The following is a 17,491-nucleotide window of genomic DNA, read 5'->3' as shown; positions in this document are numbered from 1 at the left end:
ATTCCCTGCAGGCCAGGCCGTAGGACCTAACCTGCCAGAGGGATCCCACTCATTCCACAGACACCCTTGAAGCCAAGGCACTGCCCCAAGTGGAGCCTAATGGGGAGGGACCGGGGAAGGTTGGCATTAGGCTGTGTCAGACCCGTCTCAGCCAGTCCCACCCCACTTGTCACTTTCTAATTAATTTCCTTTCAATGTGCACAAGTCCATACACCCAGTCACTAGTAAAACAAAATGATATACTACTGAAATATCTTAGGTCCATGTTCAATGCCATCATTTTCGCAGTTGGAATGTAGTTATGACATTTACACCAGGGAAATTTTCAACTACTACAAACCTAGACTTCAATGTATCATTAAATGCTTAAACTTAAAGAACACTGGTGGAGAATTAACAATGCAGATTAAATGTATAAGTGTCTGGTACAAGTGGGCTATAAATCATACATAGGGTAAAAATTGAGAAAAACCATTTTGTTTATAGAATTCAAAAACCAAGAATACCATATGGCCAAAAAAATCAGTCGAGTCACTGAGGACTGAGTGAAATTGAAACATATGTCTTAGAGGCTGCACCGCCCTCCTATTGGTTAGAATAGAATAATAAATTAAGTTTAAAAGTAAACAAAAAATCCTGATCATTTTAACAAAGAAGATAAAGACAGTGAAAGAAATACATGAAGAAATCATCACCATCAAATATCTTTATGGAAATGAAGTTAAAACAAAAGCGAGTTAACAGTACACTCATTGATGGGGCTAGTACTTAAAAAGATTAACCTTTGCATGTGCTGGCAGAGTTGCATAGAATTTTCTGGGTGGGTGGGAAGGCAAACTGATTGACCATTTGAGGTCATAGTTCCATATATGTTGAAATGTACCACATTCACTGACACTGGAACAGTTTAATAAGACATACATCTGTAGAAAGAATGGAATACAATATTCTGAGCTGTTTTATTTTTAAAACCCCAAACGTAGAAATAACTGAAATTATAGGCGGCTCAATAGTAAAAGTGGTTATCCATAGAATACAATATTTTCTAGAAATAAAAAATTATTTATATAAACGTTAGTGTTAAATCTCAAACATCTGTATAGCATGAAGGAAGCCAGTGTTTGTTAAAAAGAATTCACCTTATAGTGCCAATAAATTTATGAAAAATATGAACTACTCTATTGTAAAGGAAGGTAAATCAATGTCTGCATGGAGGGTTGGGGAAGCAGAAATATAACAAAATGACTGGGGGTAAATACAGAGTGTGGCAAATTCAGGTTTAGAGTAGTTGGTGTTGAAAAGAATGCACTAATAAATAACAACACAAATATAAAAACACCCTTAAAAAAAAGATCATAAACCAGAGCAGAGAGCACAGAGTTTGCAGGTTGGTGAATAAAAAACCCCCAAAATTTATCAAAGCATAATGTGAGTACCACTATGTCCCTGAAAGAGGTAGCACTGCTTAGCTGAGAACAGCTGCTCTGGATGAATCCTGGGTCAGGTCCATTTTCTAGTCATAGAGAAATGAATGAAGATACTGCCAAGAGCTTGGAGGAATCATAATTACCACAAGCAGAAGCGAGAACACAGAATACATTCCCCTGAGCACCCAGGGAATGTGACCGATGCACACTCCTCAGGTGAGGCAGGTGTTAGCTGTGAAATCTCTTTAGTGATAAACACTCACAGTGACATCATTTGGGTTGTAGGTCTGGACATGTTAGCAAGTACAACACAGATCCTTCAAGTCTCAATTGTACCTCAATTTAATGACGAATCTAGCAGAGTGTATGTTCTCATTAAAGGGGTTTACATTCATGTAAATGGGTCCCATCGAGCCCCTTAAGTGTTCTTATTCTTAGTGAGAAAAATAAAACATTCCCTGCACATTTACATCTTTTCTCCAGTGTGAAATCCCTTCTCTTCACTGGGGATAGAGCTTTCACTAAAGGATTTCGCACATTAACTACACTCATATGGCTTTTATCGAGTGTGAACTCTGTGGTGTTTCCTGAGGGCAGACCTTTCACTGAAATGCTTCCCACATTCACTACACTCATATGGCTTTTCTCCAGTGTGAACTCTGCGGTGGTTAGTGAGGGTAGCCTTTTCTCTGAAATGCTTCCCACATTCACTACACTCATATGGCTTTTCTCCAGTGTGAACTCTGCGGTGGTTAGTGAGGGCAGCCTTTTGTCTGAAATACTTCCCACATTCGCTACACTCATATGGCTTTTCTCCAGTGTGAACTCTTTGGTGCACAGTGAGGTGACACTTTTGACGAAAGGATATCCCACATTCACTGCACTCATATGGCTTTTCTCCAGTGTGAACACTGTGGTGTTTAGTGAGGGCAGCCTTTTCTCTGAAATGCTTCCCACATTCGCTACACTCATATGGCTCTTCTCCAGTGTGAACTCTGCAGTGTATAGTGAGGGTAGCCCTTTCTCTGAAATGTTTCCCACAATCGCTACACCCATATGGCTTTTCTCCAGTGTGAACTCTGTGGTGTATAGTGAGGGCAGCCCTTTCACGGAAATGCTTCCCACATTCGCTACACTCATATGGCTTTTCTCCAGTGTGAACTCTTTGGTGTATAGTGAGGTTATACATTTGACGAAAGGATATCCCACATTCACTACACTCATATGGCTTTTCACCAGTGTGAACTGTGTGGTGTTTAGTGAGGTGAGACCTCCGACGAAAGGATATCCCACATTCACTACACTCATATGGCTTTTCTCCAGTGTGAACTCTGTAGTGTTTAGTGAGTTCAGCCCTTTCAGTGAAATGCTTCCCACAATCGCTACACTCATATGGCTTTTCTCCAGTGTGAACTCTGTGGTGTCTAGTGAGGTCAGCCTTTTCTCTGAAATACTTCCCACATTCGCTACACTCATATGGCTTTTCTCCAGTGTGAACTCTTTGGTGCACAGTGAGGTGACACTTTTGACGAAAGGATATCCCACATTCACTGCACTCATATGGCTTTTCTCCAGTGTGAACACTGTGGTGTTTAGTGAGGGCAGCCTTTTCTCTGAAATGCTTCCCACATTCGCTACACTCATATGGCTCTTCTCCAGTGTGAACTCTTTGGTGTACAATGAGGCGACACTTTTGACGAAAGGATATCCCACATTCACTGCACTCATAAGGCTTTTCTCCAGTGTGAACTCTTTGGTGTACAATGAGGCGACACTTTTGACGAAAGGATATCCCACATTCACTGCACTCATAAGGCTTTTCTCCAGTGTGAACTCTCCCATGTGGAGGGTGGTTAAACATTTGTCTACACACTTCCCCACATTTATTATACTCATAAATCATATCTCCAGAGCAGAGACCTTTCTGATAAGCAACTTTCTGTTTCTGGCTGTCAGCTCTTTCACATTCCACCCACTGGGGATGTCTTTTTCCACTGAGAAATTCCTGTGAAATCTCATTGTTACTGTGTGGCTCCATAGTGTTAAGAGTGGCCTGGTGCTGGAGAAGCCCTAACATGGCTGGGGAGTCTTCCCCAACCTCCATACTAGCTACAGGCATCCCAGATAAGTAGAAGCAGCAACAGGTCACAAGCGAGGGACTCTCCATATCTTCTTTCCAGGGCTTCTCTCCACTGGCATCCTTCTGTTGCTGGTGAGGGTTTGCACTGGAACACAAGTCTCTCAAACATGCATCACTTAAGAACACATTCTTCTCAAAGTAAACCACTTGTAACTCACTCAGTTGCAAAATATCTTTTAACACTGAGAAGCACGGCTTACACAGATGGGTCCTCTGGGTGGCTGCAGCTGTCCTGGAAGCCCTGACCTGAGAATCTCCTATAGATACACTGTGCTGAGAATAGGCCTCCACATCATCCATCTTACGCCAAGGACCTGAAAACAGAGGAATGATGACGAAATGAATGACTCTGGTGACAGTGGGAAGTCCCATTATAAAAGTGGGTTGCACATACTACATTGGTTTCATGCAATTGGCTGAAAATAAAAGACCTGAAAGATGGATTAGTAAGAGGTCACTCTGAAGTTCTTGAGCACTGAAGATCACAAAACAAGGGAGACTTCAGCAGAAATAGAGCAAAAACAAGACAAGTACCACATGGAGGAGAAGTGGACTGTCCAGCTCATTCTGCTGCTAACAGCATTCAGTAGATCAGTGATGGCGAACCTATGACACGTGTGTCAAAGTTGACATGCAAACTCATTTTTTTGGTTGATTTTTCTTTGTTAAATGGCATTTAAATATATAAAATAAATATCAAAATCTAAATCTTTGTTTTACTATGGTTGCAAAGATCAAAAAATTTCTATATGTGACACGGCACCAGAGTTAAGTTAGGGTTTTTCAAAATGCTGACACGCTAAGCTCAAAAGGTTTGCCATCACTGCAGCAGATCTTCTATGCTGGTGACATGGGCAAGCTGTGCAGAAGGTTGGTTACATCTCATTCCAAGTAAAATTCAATAAACAAGCAGCTGGTATTTTAGGGGTATTTAAGCATGTACACTGAGTGGCCAGATTATTATGACCACCCCATCAGTACAAAGAAATGAATTAGTTATGCAAAGAATAATAATAATAATGATAATAAAACCTTGAGAGTATTTGCTTAGGAAGTTTTCAATATTGAGTATTTTCGAAGTGTCAATAAAGTGCTGACGGGGTGGTCATTATAATCTGGCCACTCAGTGTATGTGCTCCTTATAACGCTTGCATAGGTCCATGTTGTAGAATACTGCAGAAAGAGAAGTGCAAAGGAATAGGTGACGTAAAAAGGACACAATGGCAAAGATATCCAAAGCTAGAAAGTCACTGATGAAATAAGAAGCCAGCAAAGTGTCAAATATGGAAAAGGAAATGTATAAATGAGGGGTGGCCACTGGAACTTGCACCAAACATCATTAGACAGGAGCAGGTTCCTGGTACAATCTGAACACCATCCTTATGTCATACCTCCCTCGAGCTGCCACTCAGCAAGGCCAGGCTTCCCCTAGGAACATCCTGTACGTTCACCCTGCAGAAACCCAGGGTTCTCTCTGCACCTCCTTCTCTAGAAATATCTACAAACTAAGTATTCCAAGTTTCAAGGAAAGACAACAAAGGTGAGCAGCCATCACTTGCGCATTACATTCGGCTTGCAATAGTATTCACAGAAGGTAATATTACAAACAACAATGGAAGGAGGGTCTTACAATAACAGCAACTGGTTCCTGTATATAAAGAAGATACCTGGCACAGGCATTCACCAAGGTCCTTATCTACAGGAAAGGTGCAGAAGTGGAGGCCATGGATCTAGATATAGTCACCCTTCCTGGGTGAGGAAGAGCAAGAGGGACCCATTAAGCTGTCTGTAAGACTGCTGACACCCAGACACTTCCTGCAGTTCCTAAGGCAACTGGTGTTAGGGAAGTTTGTGGAGTCTATTAGTCAGGGCTCTCTGAGAGCTCAGCACTGGCAGCCACAGCACATTTCACAAGACAGTGGGGGAAATGAGCAGAGCCCATGGTCTTGCTTTGAGAGAGACAGTGCTATGTCTGGAGAATAAATAAAGAGTGGGCATCACTTCAGGACACTAGGAGAGATGAAGGTCTTACCTACGAATGATAGGAGTGAAAACACTTCCAGCATCACATCACAGTATAGACGTCTCTGAGCCTCATCAAGGATCTCCCACTCCTCCTGAGCGAACGTAATAGCCACGTCCTCAAAATTCATATCCTGTCATAATGAGGACAGTACATCCCATGATAAGATTCTTCTTGAGATGCAAAGTTTGTCACACTCCCCACCCGGCACAACCATCTGCTTCCTCTATTCCCCACATCAGGGAAGACAGCAGGCCTTAGTCCCATCAAAGTCAATATCTCCTTATATTCCTACTAGAGGCCCGGTGCACAAAAATTTGTGCACTTGGGGGGAGGGGGGCCCTCAGCCCAGCCTATGCCCTCTTGCAGTCTGGGACCCCTCGGAAGATGTCCACCTGCTGGCTTAGGCCCACTCCCTGGTGGATCGGGCCCAAGCTGGTAGTCACACATTCCTCTGGCAGCCCGGCAGCCCTGGGGAAATGTCCACTTGCCAGCAGGGAGCAGGCCTAAGCTGCACTCGGATATCCTTAGTGCTGTTGAGGAAGTGGGAGAGGCTCCCACCACCACCGCTGTACTGGCAGCCGTCAGCCTGGCTTGTGGCTGAGGAGAACTCCCCCTGTGGGAGTGCACTGACCTCCAGGGGGCAGCTCCTGCAGTGAGCGTCTGCCCCCTGGTGGTCAGTATGTGTCATAGTGACCAGTCATTCCCAGTTGTTCTGCTGTTAGAGCTGATGGCTGTTTGCAGCTGGTCACATCCCCTTCAGAGTGCGGGTCCCCAATGGGGTGCCTGGCCAGCCTGGGTGAGGGGCTGATGGCCGTTTGCAGGCTGGTCACACCCCATTCAGGGTGGGGGTCCCCACTGGGGTGCCTAGCCAGCCTGGGTGAGAGGCTGATGGCTGTTTGCAGGCTGGTCAAGCCCCTTCCCCAGTGGGGACCCTTACCCCCTGGAGGTTTGGCTAGCCTAGCTGAGGGGCTGAAGGCTGTTTTCAGGCTGGCCACACCCCCTTTTGGGTGGAGAGTCCCGCAGGGGTGCCTGGCCAGTCTGGGTGAGGGGCTGAGGGCTGTTTTCAGGCTGGCCAAGCCCCCTGGCGACGGAAGCTCCCAGCCTCTCCTTTTCTTTTCTTTTTTAATTCTGGGGTTTATTTACCTTCTATAATTGAAACTTTGTAGCTTTGAGAGGAGCTCAGAGCTGGCCAGGGTGGGGGAGAGGGAAGCCTGCTGGTTGCTCCAGCTCCATGGCCACGGCCAGCTGAAAGCAGGTATCTGGGGTTTATTTACCTTCTATAATTGAAACTTTGTTGCTTTGAGTGGAGCTCAGAGCCCGCTGTGGCAAGCGGGAAGCTTGGCTTCCTCCATCATTGGGGCCACCAAGCCTCCTGCTTGCTCCAGCTCCGTGGCTGCCGGCCGCCATCTTGTTTGGTTAATTTGCATATAGTCGCTCTGACTGGCTGGTGGGCGTGGCTTAAGGTGTAGCGAAGGTACAGGCAATTTGCATGTTTGTCTTTTATTAGTGCAGATTGATGCTGTGTCTCTCACAACAATAAAGGCAGATGAGCAGTTATAATATACCTGTGCTTTGGGCCTCAAATGAGAGTCAGACTGCCCCCTTTCAATAACAGTGGGTGCCAGTAACATAGGATAGGACAAGATGTTGCACATAAAGGGAGTGTGAGTCACTTGACACTGGTCTTGTCAGGCAATACCCATGTTGTCCTCCAAATTGTCCCTCAAAATGCTAATGCACATTACACTTCCGACTCCAATCCCAGTTTGCTGAGGCCATCACTTTGCATTACCTTTTGCCCATAGTTCTTTGATCCACACTTGTCTCACAGCTTCATTCCCAGAGGCACATTTCACTAATGACATAAATAAGCCATCACAAGGACAGGTTGTTTTCTAACTAGCTTATTTTCTAAAATTCTAGTTCACCACCTCTGTGATATATTTCTCTCTCAACCTTCTCTGTTCTCCCTTCCCCATGCTGGTGGAGATTTTCAAGTGCAGGTGACACTGATGTATGCTATCTCATTCCTATTGTTCACTGGGTCAGGCCTCAACTAGAAATGACAGGTGGGCACATATATGTCACCTAAGCTCTGGACCTCGTATGCAGCACCACAACAACCCATCTTGTTAGAAATTATCCTAAAATTTCCCATATCATATCATGAAGACACCATCAGAAATGGACTCCCTTTTCATTCACTTGTCTGTCAATGTTAGTGCCCGGCTGCTCTGGTTTTAGTCCCAGGACCACACTGATGTCATCATACCCTGTGGGTGACTGTGCAGCTCAGCCCAGTTCCCCCACCTGCTACACTGACATAAAGAGCACCTCCCATACTGTTCTTTGGATCTCTTATCCTCCAAACCCCGATCACCCTCTCATGCCTTTTTTATGAGGTTTGAAGGTCTCTTTGATGCTTTTGTCTCTGAATGTATTTTTGTTCATCACTTTATGCCAGTGGACCTCATCGTTCCTAATGCCGCGACCCTTTAATAAAGCTCCTCATGTTGTGGTGACCCCAAAAAACAATATATAATTATATATGTGTTTCCCAATGGTCTTAGGCCACCCCTGTGAAAGGGTCGTTTAACCCCCAAAGGGGCCATGACCCACAGGTTGAGAACCGCTGGTTTATGCTGTTCATTATATTCCACAAATGATGATATCATGTGATACTGATCTTTCTCTGACTCGCTTATTTTGCTTAGCATAATGCTCTCCAGGTAATAAATTCATTTTAAAAATTGTTAAAAGATTCTGAGCAGATATTTTAACAAATATGATAAAGACAATGTGAATATATGTATGAAACAAATGCTCACCATCAAAAATTGTTAGGTAAATGAAAGTAAAACAAAGGTGAGGTAATCCTATACTCATTTATTGGGCTAGTATTTTGAAAAAATTACCATCATATGTGCTGGCAGAGTTTCAGAAAAACAGGAATTTTCATTACTGTGGGTGGGTGGGAATGCAAAGGAAATAAGCATTTTAGATCACAGTTCCACATATCTTACAATGTAAAACATTCACCCACACAACAACAGTTTGATCAGTAAAACATACATCTAGATAATGAACTGAACACAATATGCCCAGCAGATTTCTCTGTAATACCCCACACCTGGAAATAACCAAAGTCATAGACACATAATTAAAGTAGTAATTCACAGTACACAATTTGTGTTGAATCTCAAAATAACTATGTAGGGTGAAGGAAACCAATATTTGTTAAAGAGCACACACCTTCTAGTGCCTATAAAATTATGAAAAATATGCTCTACTGCGTTGTAATGGAAGGAAAATCAATGCCTACTTGTAGGACTGGGGAAGGTAGAGAGAGAGTTTGTAAAAGGGCAGAAGGAAATATAGGGTATGCCAAAAGTAGGGTTAGAGTTGTTGGTATGGGAAGTAATACAATAATTAACAAATAATAATACAAGAATTTACTCTGCCCTGGTTAGTGTTACTCACTCAGTTAGGCATCATCCCCTACACTTAAAGGTCACTAGAACAGGTCAGGGCACTAGAACATGTCTTCCTCAAACCCCAGTAGGGGGCATGCAAGAGGCATCAGATTAACATATGTCTCTCATATAGATGTTTCTCTCCCGCCCTTCCTTCCCATTCTCCCTAAAAGAATCAATAAACTAATGTTTAAAATACTTTTTTAAAAACAATAAACTATGTGTTTTGGGTGCTCACTATTGTAAACCTATTTTTGCTCCACCCTGTACATTGGTGACAGATAAGTTTATTTCATGTGTGACAACTTCACAGCTTTATATGTACATCAAACCTCACCAAATAGTACATACTTAAAAAGTGCAGTTTGTTGCATGTCATTTCTCATATACTGGAAGGAACAGCCTTGCCATAGTCCCAGCAAATATTGGTAAGCAATCTAGACTATTATCATCAGAATCCATAGGAATGTTGACTGGTTGCAAGAAATGTCCTGGGGTTGATTATAGGATTACTCTTCCTCTACCTTTGAATTCTTGTATGTTGAGCATCAACCTTGAGGTGAACACCCTAGGGGGGCCAGCAGAATAGTAAAATTATAAGACTATTTTCTCTGCCAATGACTTCAGTCATAGTAAACAGGTATGGAGGTCCTGAGAATATCTGTACACAAACATCACGCAAGCCACAGGCCCTGCAACATTTGTGGAAAACATTCAGAGGAGGCATTTTTCAACTAATTTACTGCAGTCTCTCCCACTCACAATGGAAAAAGTGCTTCTGCCCTAATTGTGGTTGCACACAACCCCCAGATTCTTACTACAAATGACACCAGCCTATGAAATTTCTCCATCATGACATATGGATCATTTGCTGAGACTTATGTCATACACACTATGAACAAAGTGCTTCACAGAAGCACAACAAAGACCTCCTCTTCAGGGTGACCTTTGACTTCACCAATAATAGAGGTACCAGGCTGAAAATTAGAACCATAAAGTCCTGCAGTCTTGCTTTAAGGCTTTCGGCAGAAATGTAAAATAAGCAAATAATGGCCAAAGAGTGATTTTCTGTCATCATGATGTCCCTTCAGAAGCACTGAAAGTTTGGAATCCCCACAATATCTCTTCACCTCTATCTGCTGACAGATCACAATTGTGCTTTCAATTCATCCCAGGCAGAGAATAGAACCAATAAATTAAAGGTACAAATGAAAAAGGTACCTTTATAAAAAGATCATAAACCAGAGCCATATACAGCAAGTGGTTTGCATGTTGGTGAATAACTACCTGAAAAAATTCATCACAGCACAATGTCCCTGAAAGGTGTAGCATATATTAGGATTGTGGTCTGGGGGAAACAATGGTTAAGTTCAATCCTTAGTCAGAGACAAAGGAGTGAAGATCCTAACAGCTCGGAGTACTCATCATTTTCTAAAATATAAGTAAGAATACAGAATTCATTTTTTTCTGAGCACACAGGACTTCCCACAATCAGTACACACATATAGCTTTTCTCTAGTGTGAACTCTCCTGTGGATAAGGAGGTGATTATTGCAGGTAAAAGATTTCCCATATTCACTACACTCATAAGGTTTTGCAGCACTGCGAACTCTTTAGTATTGAGTGAAGTTACTGTGTTGCCTAAAGGACTTCCCACAATCACTGCACTCATATAGCTTTTCTCTACTGTGAGCGCTGTGATGTTGAAGGAGGGTAGACCTGTGTGTAAATGACTTCCCACAGTCACTACACTTATATGGCTTTTCTCCAGTGTGAATTCTCTTGTGGATAAGGAGGTGATTATTGCAGGTAAAAGATTTCCCAAATTCACTATATTCATAAGGTTTTTCACTAGTGTGACCTCTCTGGTGTTGAGTGATGGTACTGCTTTGATTGAAGGACTTCCCGCAATCACGACACTCATTCAGCTTTTCTCCAGTGTGGACTTTGTGTTGTTGAATGAGTTTGGACCTCAGGATGACGGACTTCCCACGATCACTACACTCATATTGCTTTTCTACAGTATAAACGTTTCTATGATGAATGAGGAAAAAGATTTTTCTAAAAACTTTCCCACATTTTTTTACAATTATAAATCACTAATCTGGAGCAGACAACCTGATGTTGAACAACTTTCTGGTTGTGGCTGGCAGCTTTTTCACATTTAGCCCACTCGTCATGACTTCTTCCACTGAGAAATTCTTGTGAAATCTCACTACCCAGTGTGAAAAGTGGCCTGGTGCTGGAGATTGTCTGAGATGGCTGGCAAGTCTTTCCCAATCTCCCTAATGGTTGAAGGCACCCATATTAAGTAAAAGCTGCATTGGGACACAAGTGAGGCCCTGTCCATATCTTCTTTCCACGGCTTCTGTCCACTGGCATCTCTCTGTTGCTGGTGAGGGTTTGCAATGAAACAGAAGTCTCTCACACATATATGTTATGGATGAAGGCTTTCTGCTCAAGCTATACTGCTTGTAACTCAGTCAGGTCCAAAATATCTTTTAAGACTGAGAAAAAGATGTGTCTTCTGGGTTGCTGGGGCTGTCTTAAAAGCCCTGACATGACTCTCCTGGTACATATACACTCTGCTCAGAATTGGTCTCCTCATCATCCGTTTTATGCCAACGTGAAAATAGAAATATGGTGAGGAACTGAATGCTGACTGTGGTGACAGGTGGAAGTTCCTTTACAAAAGTGTGTTGCACATAACATGGTTCCGTGCAATTGACTCACAACAAAAGATCTATATCTAGCCCACAGTTGCAACTCAACAGGGCCAGGCCTCTTCTGAGACCATACTGCATGTTCACCCTGTAAAAAAATATCAGGGTTCATCCTGCACATTCTTCTCTACAAATACGTACAACAGAAATAATCCAAGTATTAATGAAAAATGACAGAGATGGGCAGCCAGCACTGGCCTAGTGCAATTTGGTTTGCAATTGTATTTACAGAAGATAATATTACAAACAACTGAAGTGTGATCTTGTAAGTACAGTTCAAGGTTCATGTAAGTAAAGACCATAACCTGGCACAGGCAGTCACCAAGGACCTTTGGCTAGAGGAAGGAGGTAGAAATAGAAGCCATGGATCTGGACAAAGTCATCCTCCCAGGGAGAGGAACAGCAGGTGGGACCCATTAAGCTGTCTATAATACTCCTGACTCCCAGACACATCCTGCACTGTCTGAGAAAACTGGTCTTAGGGATGTTTGTGGACTCCTTGGCTCAGGACTCTCCACAGACCTCACCCATGGCAGCCACAGCACATCTGACATGACATTGGGAAAATTAGCAGAGCCCATGGACTGGCTGTAGAAGAATGAAAGCTACATCAGAGTAATAAAGGAAGAGAGGACATCATCTCAGGACATTGGAAGAATGTGAAGGTCTTACCTACAGATGATAAAAGTGCAAAAACTTCCAGCATCACATCACAATAGAGAAGTCTCTGAGGCTCATCAAGGAGCCCACATTCCTACTGAGAGAAGGCAATGTACACGTCCTCAAAGTTCATATACTGTCATAATGGGGACAGTGGGGACAGTACAGCCCGGGATCAGATTCACTCCTAAAGTTCCAACTCTGTCATATTCCATCATACACATCAACCTGCTCTCTCCACTCTACACACTAGAGAAGATGCCGGGCCTTCATCACATGAAAATCACTGTCATCTTATATTTCTAGTGATATTTTGTCTTCCCACAATAAAGGCCGTTGAGCAGATAGAACATAACTGAGCTATGGGATTCACAGGTACGCCATACTTCCTCTTGACAGTAGAGTGGGTGTCAGGAACAGAGGGTAGGAAGAGATGTTGGCCATAAAGAGAGTGTGAGTGATTTGATATTGCTCTTGTCAGGCATTATCTTTGTAGTCCCTCAGATTGTTCCTCAAAGACACTAAAAACATGGCATCACACTTCACCCTCAGACCACAATCCCAGGGTGCTGAGCTCATAGCTTTGTACTACCTGCTGCACATAGTTCTTTGAACACTTCTCTCACACAGCTTCATTCCCAGAGGCACAATTTCAAAGGTAATGCAAATTTGCTGTGGCTAGGACGGGTTGTTTCCTAATTACCTTACTTTCCAAAATCATAGATTGCCACCTCCATAATCCATTTCTCTCTTACCCTTCTCCCTTACCCATGCCCTTGGAGATTTCCAAGCCTGGGTAACACTGATGTATGCTATCGCATCCCTATGAATCAGTGTGTCACCCTCAACAACAAAAGGCAGGTGGGTACATAAATGTCACCTAAGCACTGAACCTGGCAGGGAGCACCAAAAAACCCCTCTTTTCAGGCAATTACCCCAAAATAATCCTTATTTTATCATCCAGACTCCACCCGAAATGGACTCTCCCTTCATTCACTCTTATGTCAATATCAGGGTGCTCTGGCCATGAAGTCACACTCCCTCTCCAAGTGCACATCACTCTATGTTCCACACATATCTCACCCCTCCACCTCTACAGTCCAGGCCCTCACAGACATCTCCTTGCGCTCTTACTTATTACTCATCATGTGTCATCCAGAGAATGCTTGCCAAGTTCAAACAGGATCACGTACTGCCCTGACTTTGATAGTCTACACTCATAGAGGAAGCCTTCAGTCCTGCTATGAAAGCCTCTCTCCATGACTGTTTTTCCTTCAATCTAACCTATGAAGAACCACAGTCAGATCTCAGATACCCTAGCCCACTTCCCCTGGTGTTGTACTTGATGCCCTTTCACCAGTCACAGCCAACATCTCTCCACTTAACTGTTACTTAAGTCCTAGCTGTGGAGGCCCTCTGTACCATGCCCAGTGAGTCTCACTGATTCAAGCCGCTAAGCCAGTGGTCGGCAAACTCATTAGTCAACAGAGCCAAATATCAACAGTACAAGGATTGAAATTTATTTTGAGAGCCAATTTTTTTAAACTTAAACTATATAGGTAGGTACATTGTTATTAACTTAATTAGGGTACTCCTAATCTGGCCTTTGCTAAAAACGTCCTCAATCTGAGGGGTCGACCTCAGCGAACGTACCCCCACTTCTTCTAACGCCACTTCTTCAAAATAGACTCGCCCAGGCCAAAACAGACTGCTGTGCATGGGCCAAGAAGTTTCAATCGCACTGTACGTGCTCGCCTGCACGTGGTCTTTTGTGGAAGAGCCACACTCAAGGGGCCAAAGAGCCGCATGTGGCTCTCGAGCTGCGGTTTGCCGACCACCGCACTAAGCTAATGCACAAGACTGACTGTTACTACCCCAGGCAGGGCACACTGAGGGTCCCTCCCAGGCAAACGAAAAATGTGCCCTCTAAGACAGGTATGAAACCACAGCTTCTACCTGAAACAATCATCACCATACTTCACTTTAGAAATTAGATTACTGCTATTAGTCCCTTTTAAAGACTTTGACATCTTAAAAATAGTATTAAATAAATCCGAGAGGCAATCACACTTCCTTCCTCCACCTTAAACTCCACCCCTGAAATTCCATCCTGCCTCCGTGAGCAGACATTCCTTTTGTGATTGACTAAATCAGAGGGAGAGGCCTTTGCTGTTTCTAGATGGCAGCCCCCAGGGGAGTGGCAAGCCGTGTGCCTGACATGGCGGCTGCCAAATCATGCAGCTCAAAATGGTGGCTGTCTACAGTGTGTTTTTTTTTTTGACAGAGCAAACCAAAATTCTTAAAAGACAGATGGCCAACATTATATTGCAGACAAACTGAAATCTCATTAGCTGTTTATAGCTTTTATAATTAATTTAAAGAATATCAATTAAATTTAAACTGGTTTCTTTATTAAAAATTTTCATTTGAGGTCATAAAATCAATCCTCTTTTTAATCAGACCAATAAGCAAAGGCATTTAGTAACCACAACTACACAATTTTTCCCAATTCAATCCAAACCTTAAAGTTTTAGCTGGCAAGTCAAATACTTAGCATTTCCTAATCAGTAACATTTTTAATCAACCAACAGATTCAATTCTGTCCTCTAGCAATATTTCAGCATTATTTCACTTCAAAATACCGAGACATAAGTTTTTATACAAACAAACTTTGTCCCGACCCCATGATGATCGGTGATGAGAGACAGACAAGGGAGGGGGTGACCTGTTTTCACAGATCCTCACTCAGATGCCCGCCTGACCAAAGCTGTGGAGCGACACAAAGGAGAGGAGAGGGCAGGCGCCCTCCCTCCACACTCACACACTTTCACCAGACATTCACTCAGAGTTTAAACAGTCCCTCCAATTTCTAACAATTTCCCAATTCCTGGGGGAGCTCTATAGCCTCCCCTAATCTCTTTGAAATGATCAATCATAATACTTAAAGGAGTAGTTTCAGTCTGTCCCTGCCGATTGGCCAGGCGCAAGTCTGTGTCTTGTTACACAGCATGTGGTTGCGTCTATGGCACTCACTTCCCTTAATTATCATTGGTTAATTTAAAGAAATCCTAGGTGTGGCTAGCAGAGGCTTGGGCTTCCAGGAAGAAGCTCCTTGCTGAGCACATGGCTAATGGCTGCTGCCCGAAAAATAGAGGATCTGGGGCAAGATGAAGGGCGTAACCCTCGCCCTTTCAGTCACCACAACATGAGGAACTGTATTAAAGGGTCGCGGCATTAGGAAGGTTGAGAACCACTGTTCTATGGGCTCACCTGCTCAGTACCCTTGCCCAACCCAGAGGCGAGGTGCCCTCCAGATGCCTGTGTTATCTCCGGGCTCAGTCCTCAGGGCTCACTCTGCCAGTTCCCTTATCATTTACAGGACTTCCCCTTGCTGTCCTCTGTCTTCTAGTCTGTCCTTCCTCTGAGCAATGTTAGGAAAAGTTAGAAACCGGCCTCAGAAAATTCCTTCTTTTTTTCACAACCATCTATGGCCCCAGCGTTCTGAAAATGAAAGTAAAACTGCTCGTGCAAAACCTCACCTCATCTCTCCGTTGCCTTTAGATCCACAACAGACCCGGGTTTTCCTAATCCTCCTGCCTCAGCCCCACATCCGTGTCCTTAGAAGGTGGCACTGCAGCCTGTGGCCCTCATCCCCCATCACACCCTGTGTCACCCAGGAGAGACTCACTGTTCTGGATGCGGCTTTCTGGGCGGCGGGTCCTGAGAGGCGGGTCCCCAAGGCTGGGGGGTTAAACGGGGTCAGGCTGCGGGGACGCTGTGGGCAGAGAGGAGTCCGGGAGACACGGAGGCCCCGATACCGGCCTGTTGGTGCCCAACCAGCGTCAGACACACCCCGCACAGCAAGGACGCTGCCTCCTAGGCCTCCTCCTACTCACGACCAGTGCGCTGAGGCCTGTGAAGCTTTGAAGAAAGGGAAGAGGTCAAAATGCCCGACAGGAGGAAGAAGGCGGAAGTCCCGCCCTAACCGGAAGCCCTGACAACAAAAGTTCCCTTTAGCTCCGCCCACGTCAGGCGTTCCTTTCTGGGTAATGTAGTTTTTTCAAACGCCGACAGGATGGCTAGGTTCCCAGCCAATGACAGTGGTGAATAAAGGTGATGTGTTCAGCAAGAGGACCTGGGGAAAGATAAGATTTGCCCAGAGGCCTGGTTAACTGGAACAGACTGGCAGATCTCCCAGGAGAGGGCTGTGGGGCGGACTGGGAGAGATCCCCCAAGGAATGTATATGCACAGGGGAAAATGGGAGACGTCTGTAATACTATGAACGATAAAAAAAGAAAAAAATACATTTTTTTATTTTAAATAATCTAGCCCAGCTGGTGTGGCTCAATGGTTGAGCATTGACCTATGATCCATGAGGTCATGGTACTATTCCTGGTCAGGGAACATACATGGGTTGTAGGTTCAATTCTGAATTGGGTGGGGGTGAGGACGTGCAGGAGGCAGCAAATCAGTAATTCTTTCTCATGATTGATGTATTTATCTCTCCCCTTCTCTTCCTCTCTCCAAAATCAACAAAAATATATTTTTGAAGGTATATACATATATGCATAGTCCATGGACATAGACAATAATGGGGTGAGGGCCTAGAAATGGTGTGGTCAGGAAAGAGGGAAGCAAAGGGGATTGAGGATGGAGGAAACTGGGACTATTTTTAATAGAGTCTAAAATAAAAAAGATAGTTCGCACATATGGCATGGCTCAGTGGTTGGGCGTGGACCCATGAATCAAGTTATCTCTGGCTGGATTCCAGGTCAGGGCACACGCCTAGGTTCTGGAGCTCCATCCCTGTAGGGGGCATGCAGGAGACAGCTGATCAATGATTCTCTCTCATCATTGATTTTCCTACATCTCCCTCTCTCTCTAAAAATCAATTAAAAAAAGGAATAGTGTTAAGATTGATTTGAGTCAACAACACTGAAGTGAATGAGGGCTATCACATTTCTTTCACATTCTCAAAGAAAAATCATGCCTTGGTCTCTCTTTATAGAGTATGTCCCAGGCATAGCTGTGTTCACCAACA

General features: G+C 43.9%; 1 protein-coding gene across 3 annotated transcripts; it reads right to left on the bottom strand.

The window, feature by feature from the left end:
* Positions 1–642: 642 nt before the first annotated feature.
* On the bottom strand, positions 643–16,359 carry LOC138998274 (zinc finger protein 551-like). 3 transcript variants are annotated; one of them, XM_070400335.1, is made up of 3 exons: positions 16,138–16,359; positions 5,600–5,723; positions 643–3,881 (listed from the first exon to the last, which is right to left on the bottom strand). In XM_070400335.1, the coding sequence occupies exons 2-3, from the start codon at positions 5,718–5,720 to the stop codon at positions 1,987–1,989; spliced, it is 2,016 nt and encodes a 671-aa protein (XP_070256436.1). In that variant the 5' UTR covers positions 5,721–5,723; positions 16,138–16,359; the 3' UTR covers positions 643–1,986. The 3 variants fall into 3 exon arrangements, with proteins under 3 accessions (XP_070256436.1, XP_070256435.1, XP_070256437.1); XM_070400334.1 differs by lacking the exon at positions 16,138–16,359 and adding an exon at positions 8,509–8,548; XM_070400336.1 differs by lacking the exons at positions 5,600–5,723; positions 16,138–16,359 and adding an exon at positions 4,600–4,663.
* Positions 16,360–17,491: the final 1,132 nt, after the last annotated feature.

Source organism: Myotis yumanensis, unplaced genomic scaffold (assembly GCF_028538775.1).
Source record: "Myotis yumanensis isolate MYYU_CA2020_CCGP unplaced genomic scaffold, mMyoYum1.0.hap1 SCAF_20, whole genome shotgun sequence".
Taxonomy (NCBI): Eukaryota; Metazoa; Chordata; class Mammalia; order Chiroptera; family Vespertilionidae; genus Myotis; species Myotis yumanensis.
The sequence above is the reverse complement of the archived record's forward strand: the minus strand, read 5'-3'. Positions and strand labels throughout refer to the sequence as shown.

What these genes read in the sequence shown, in the direction of transcription:
- LOC138998274 (XM_070400334.1), bottom strand. An exon ending in TTCACTCCTATCATTCGTAG is followed by an intron (nt 3,882 to 5,599) that starts GTAAGACCTTCA and finishes CTCTGTTTTCAG; the next exon opens with GTCCTTGGCGTAAGATGGAT.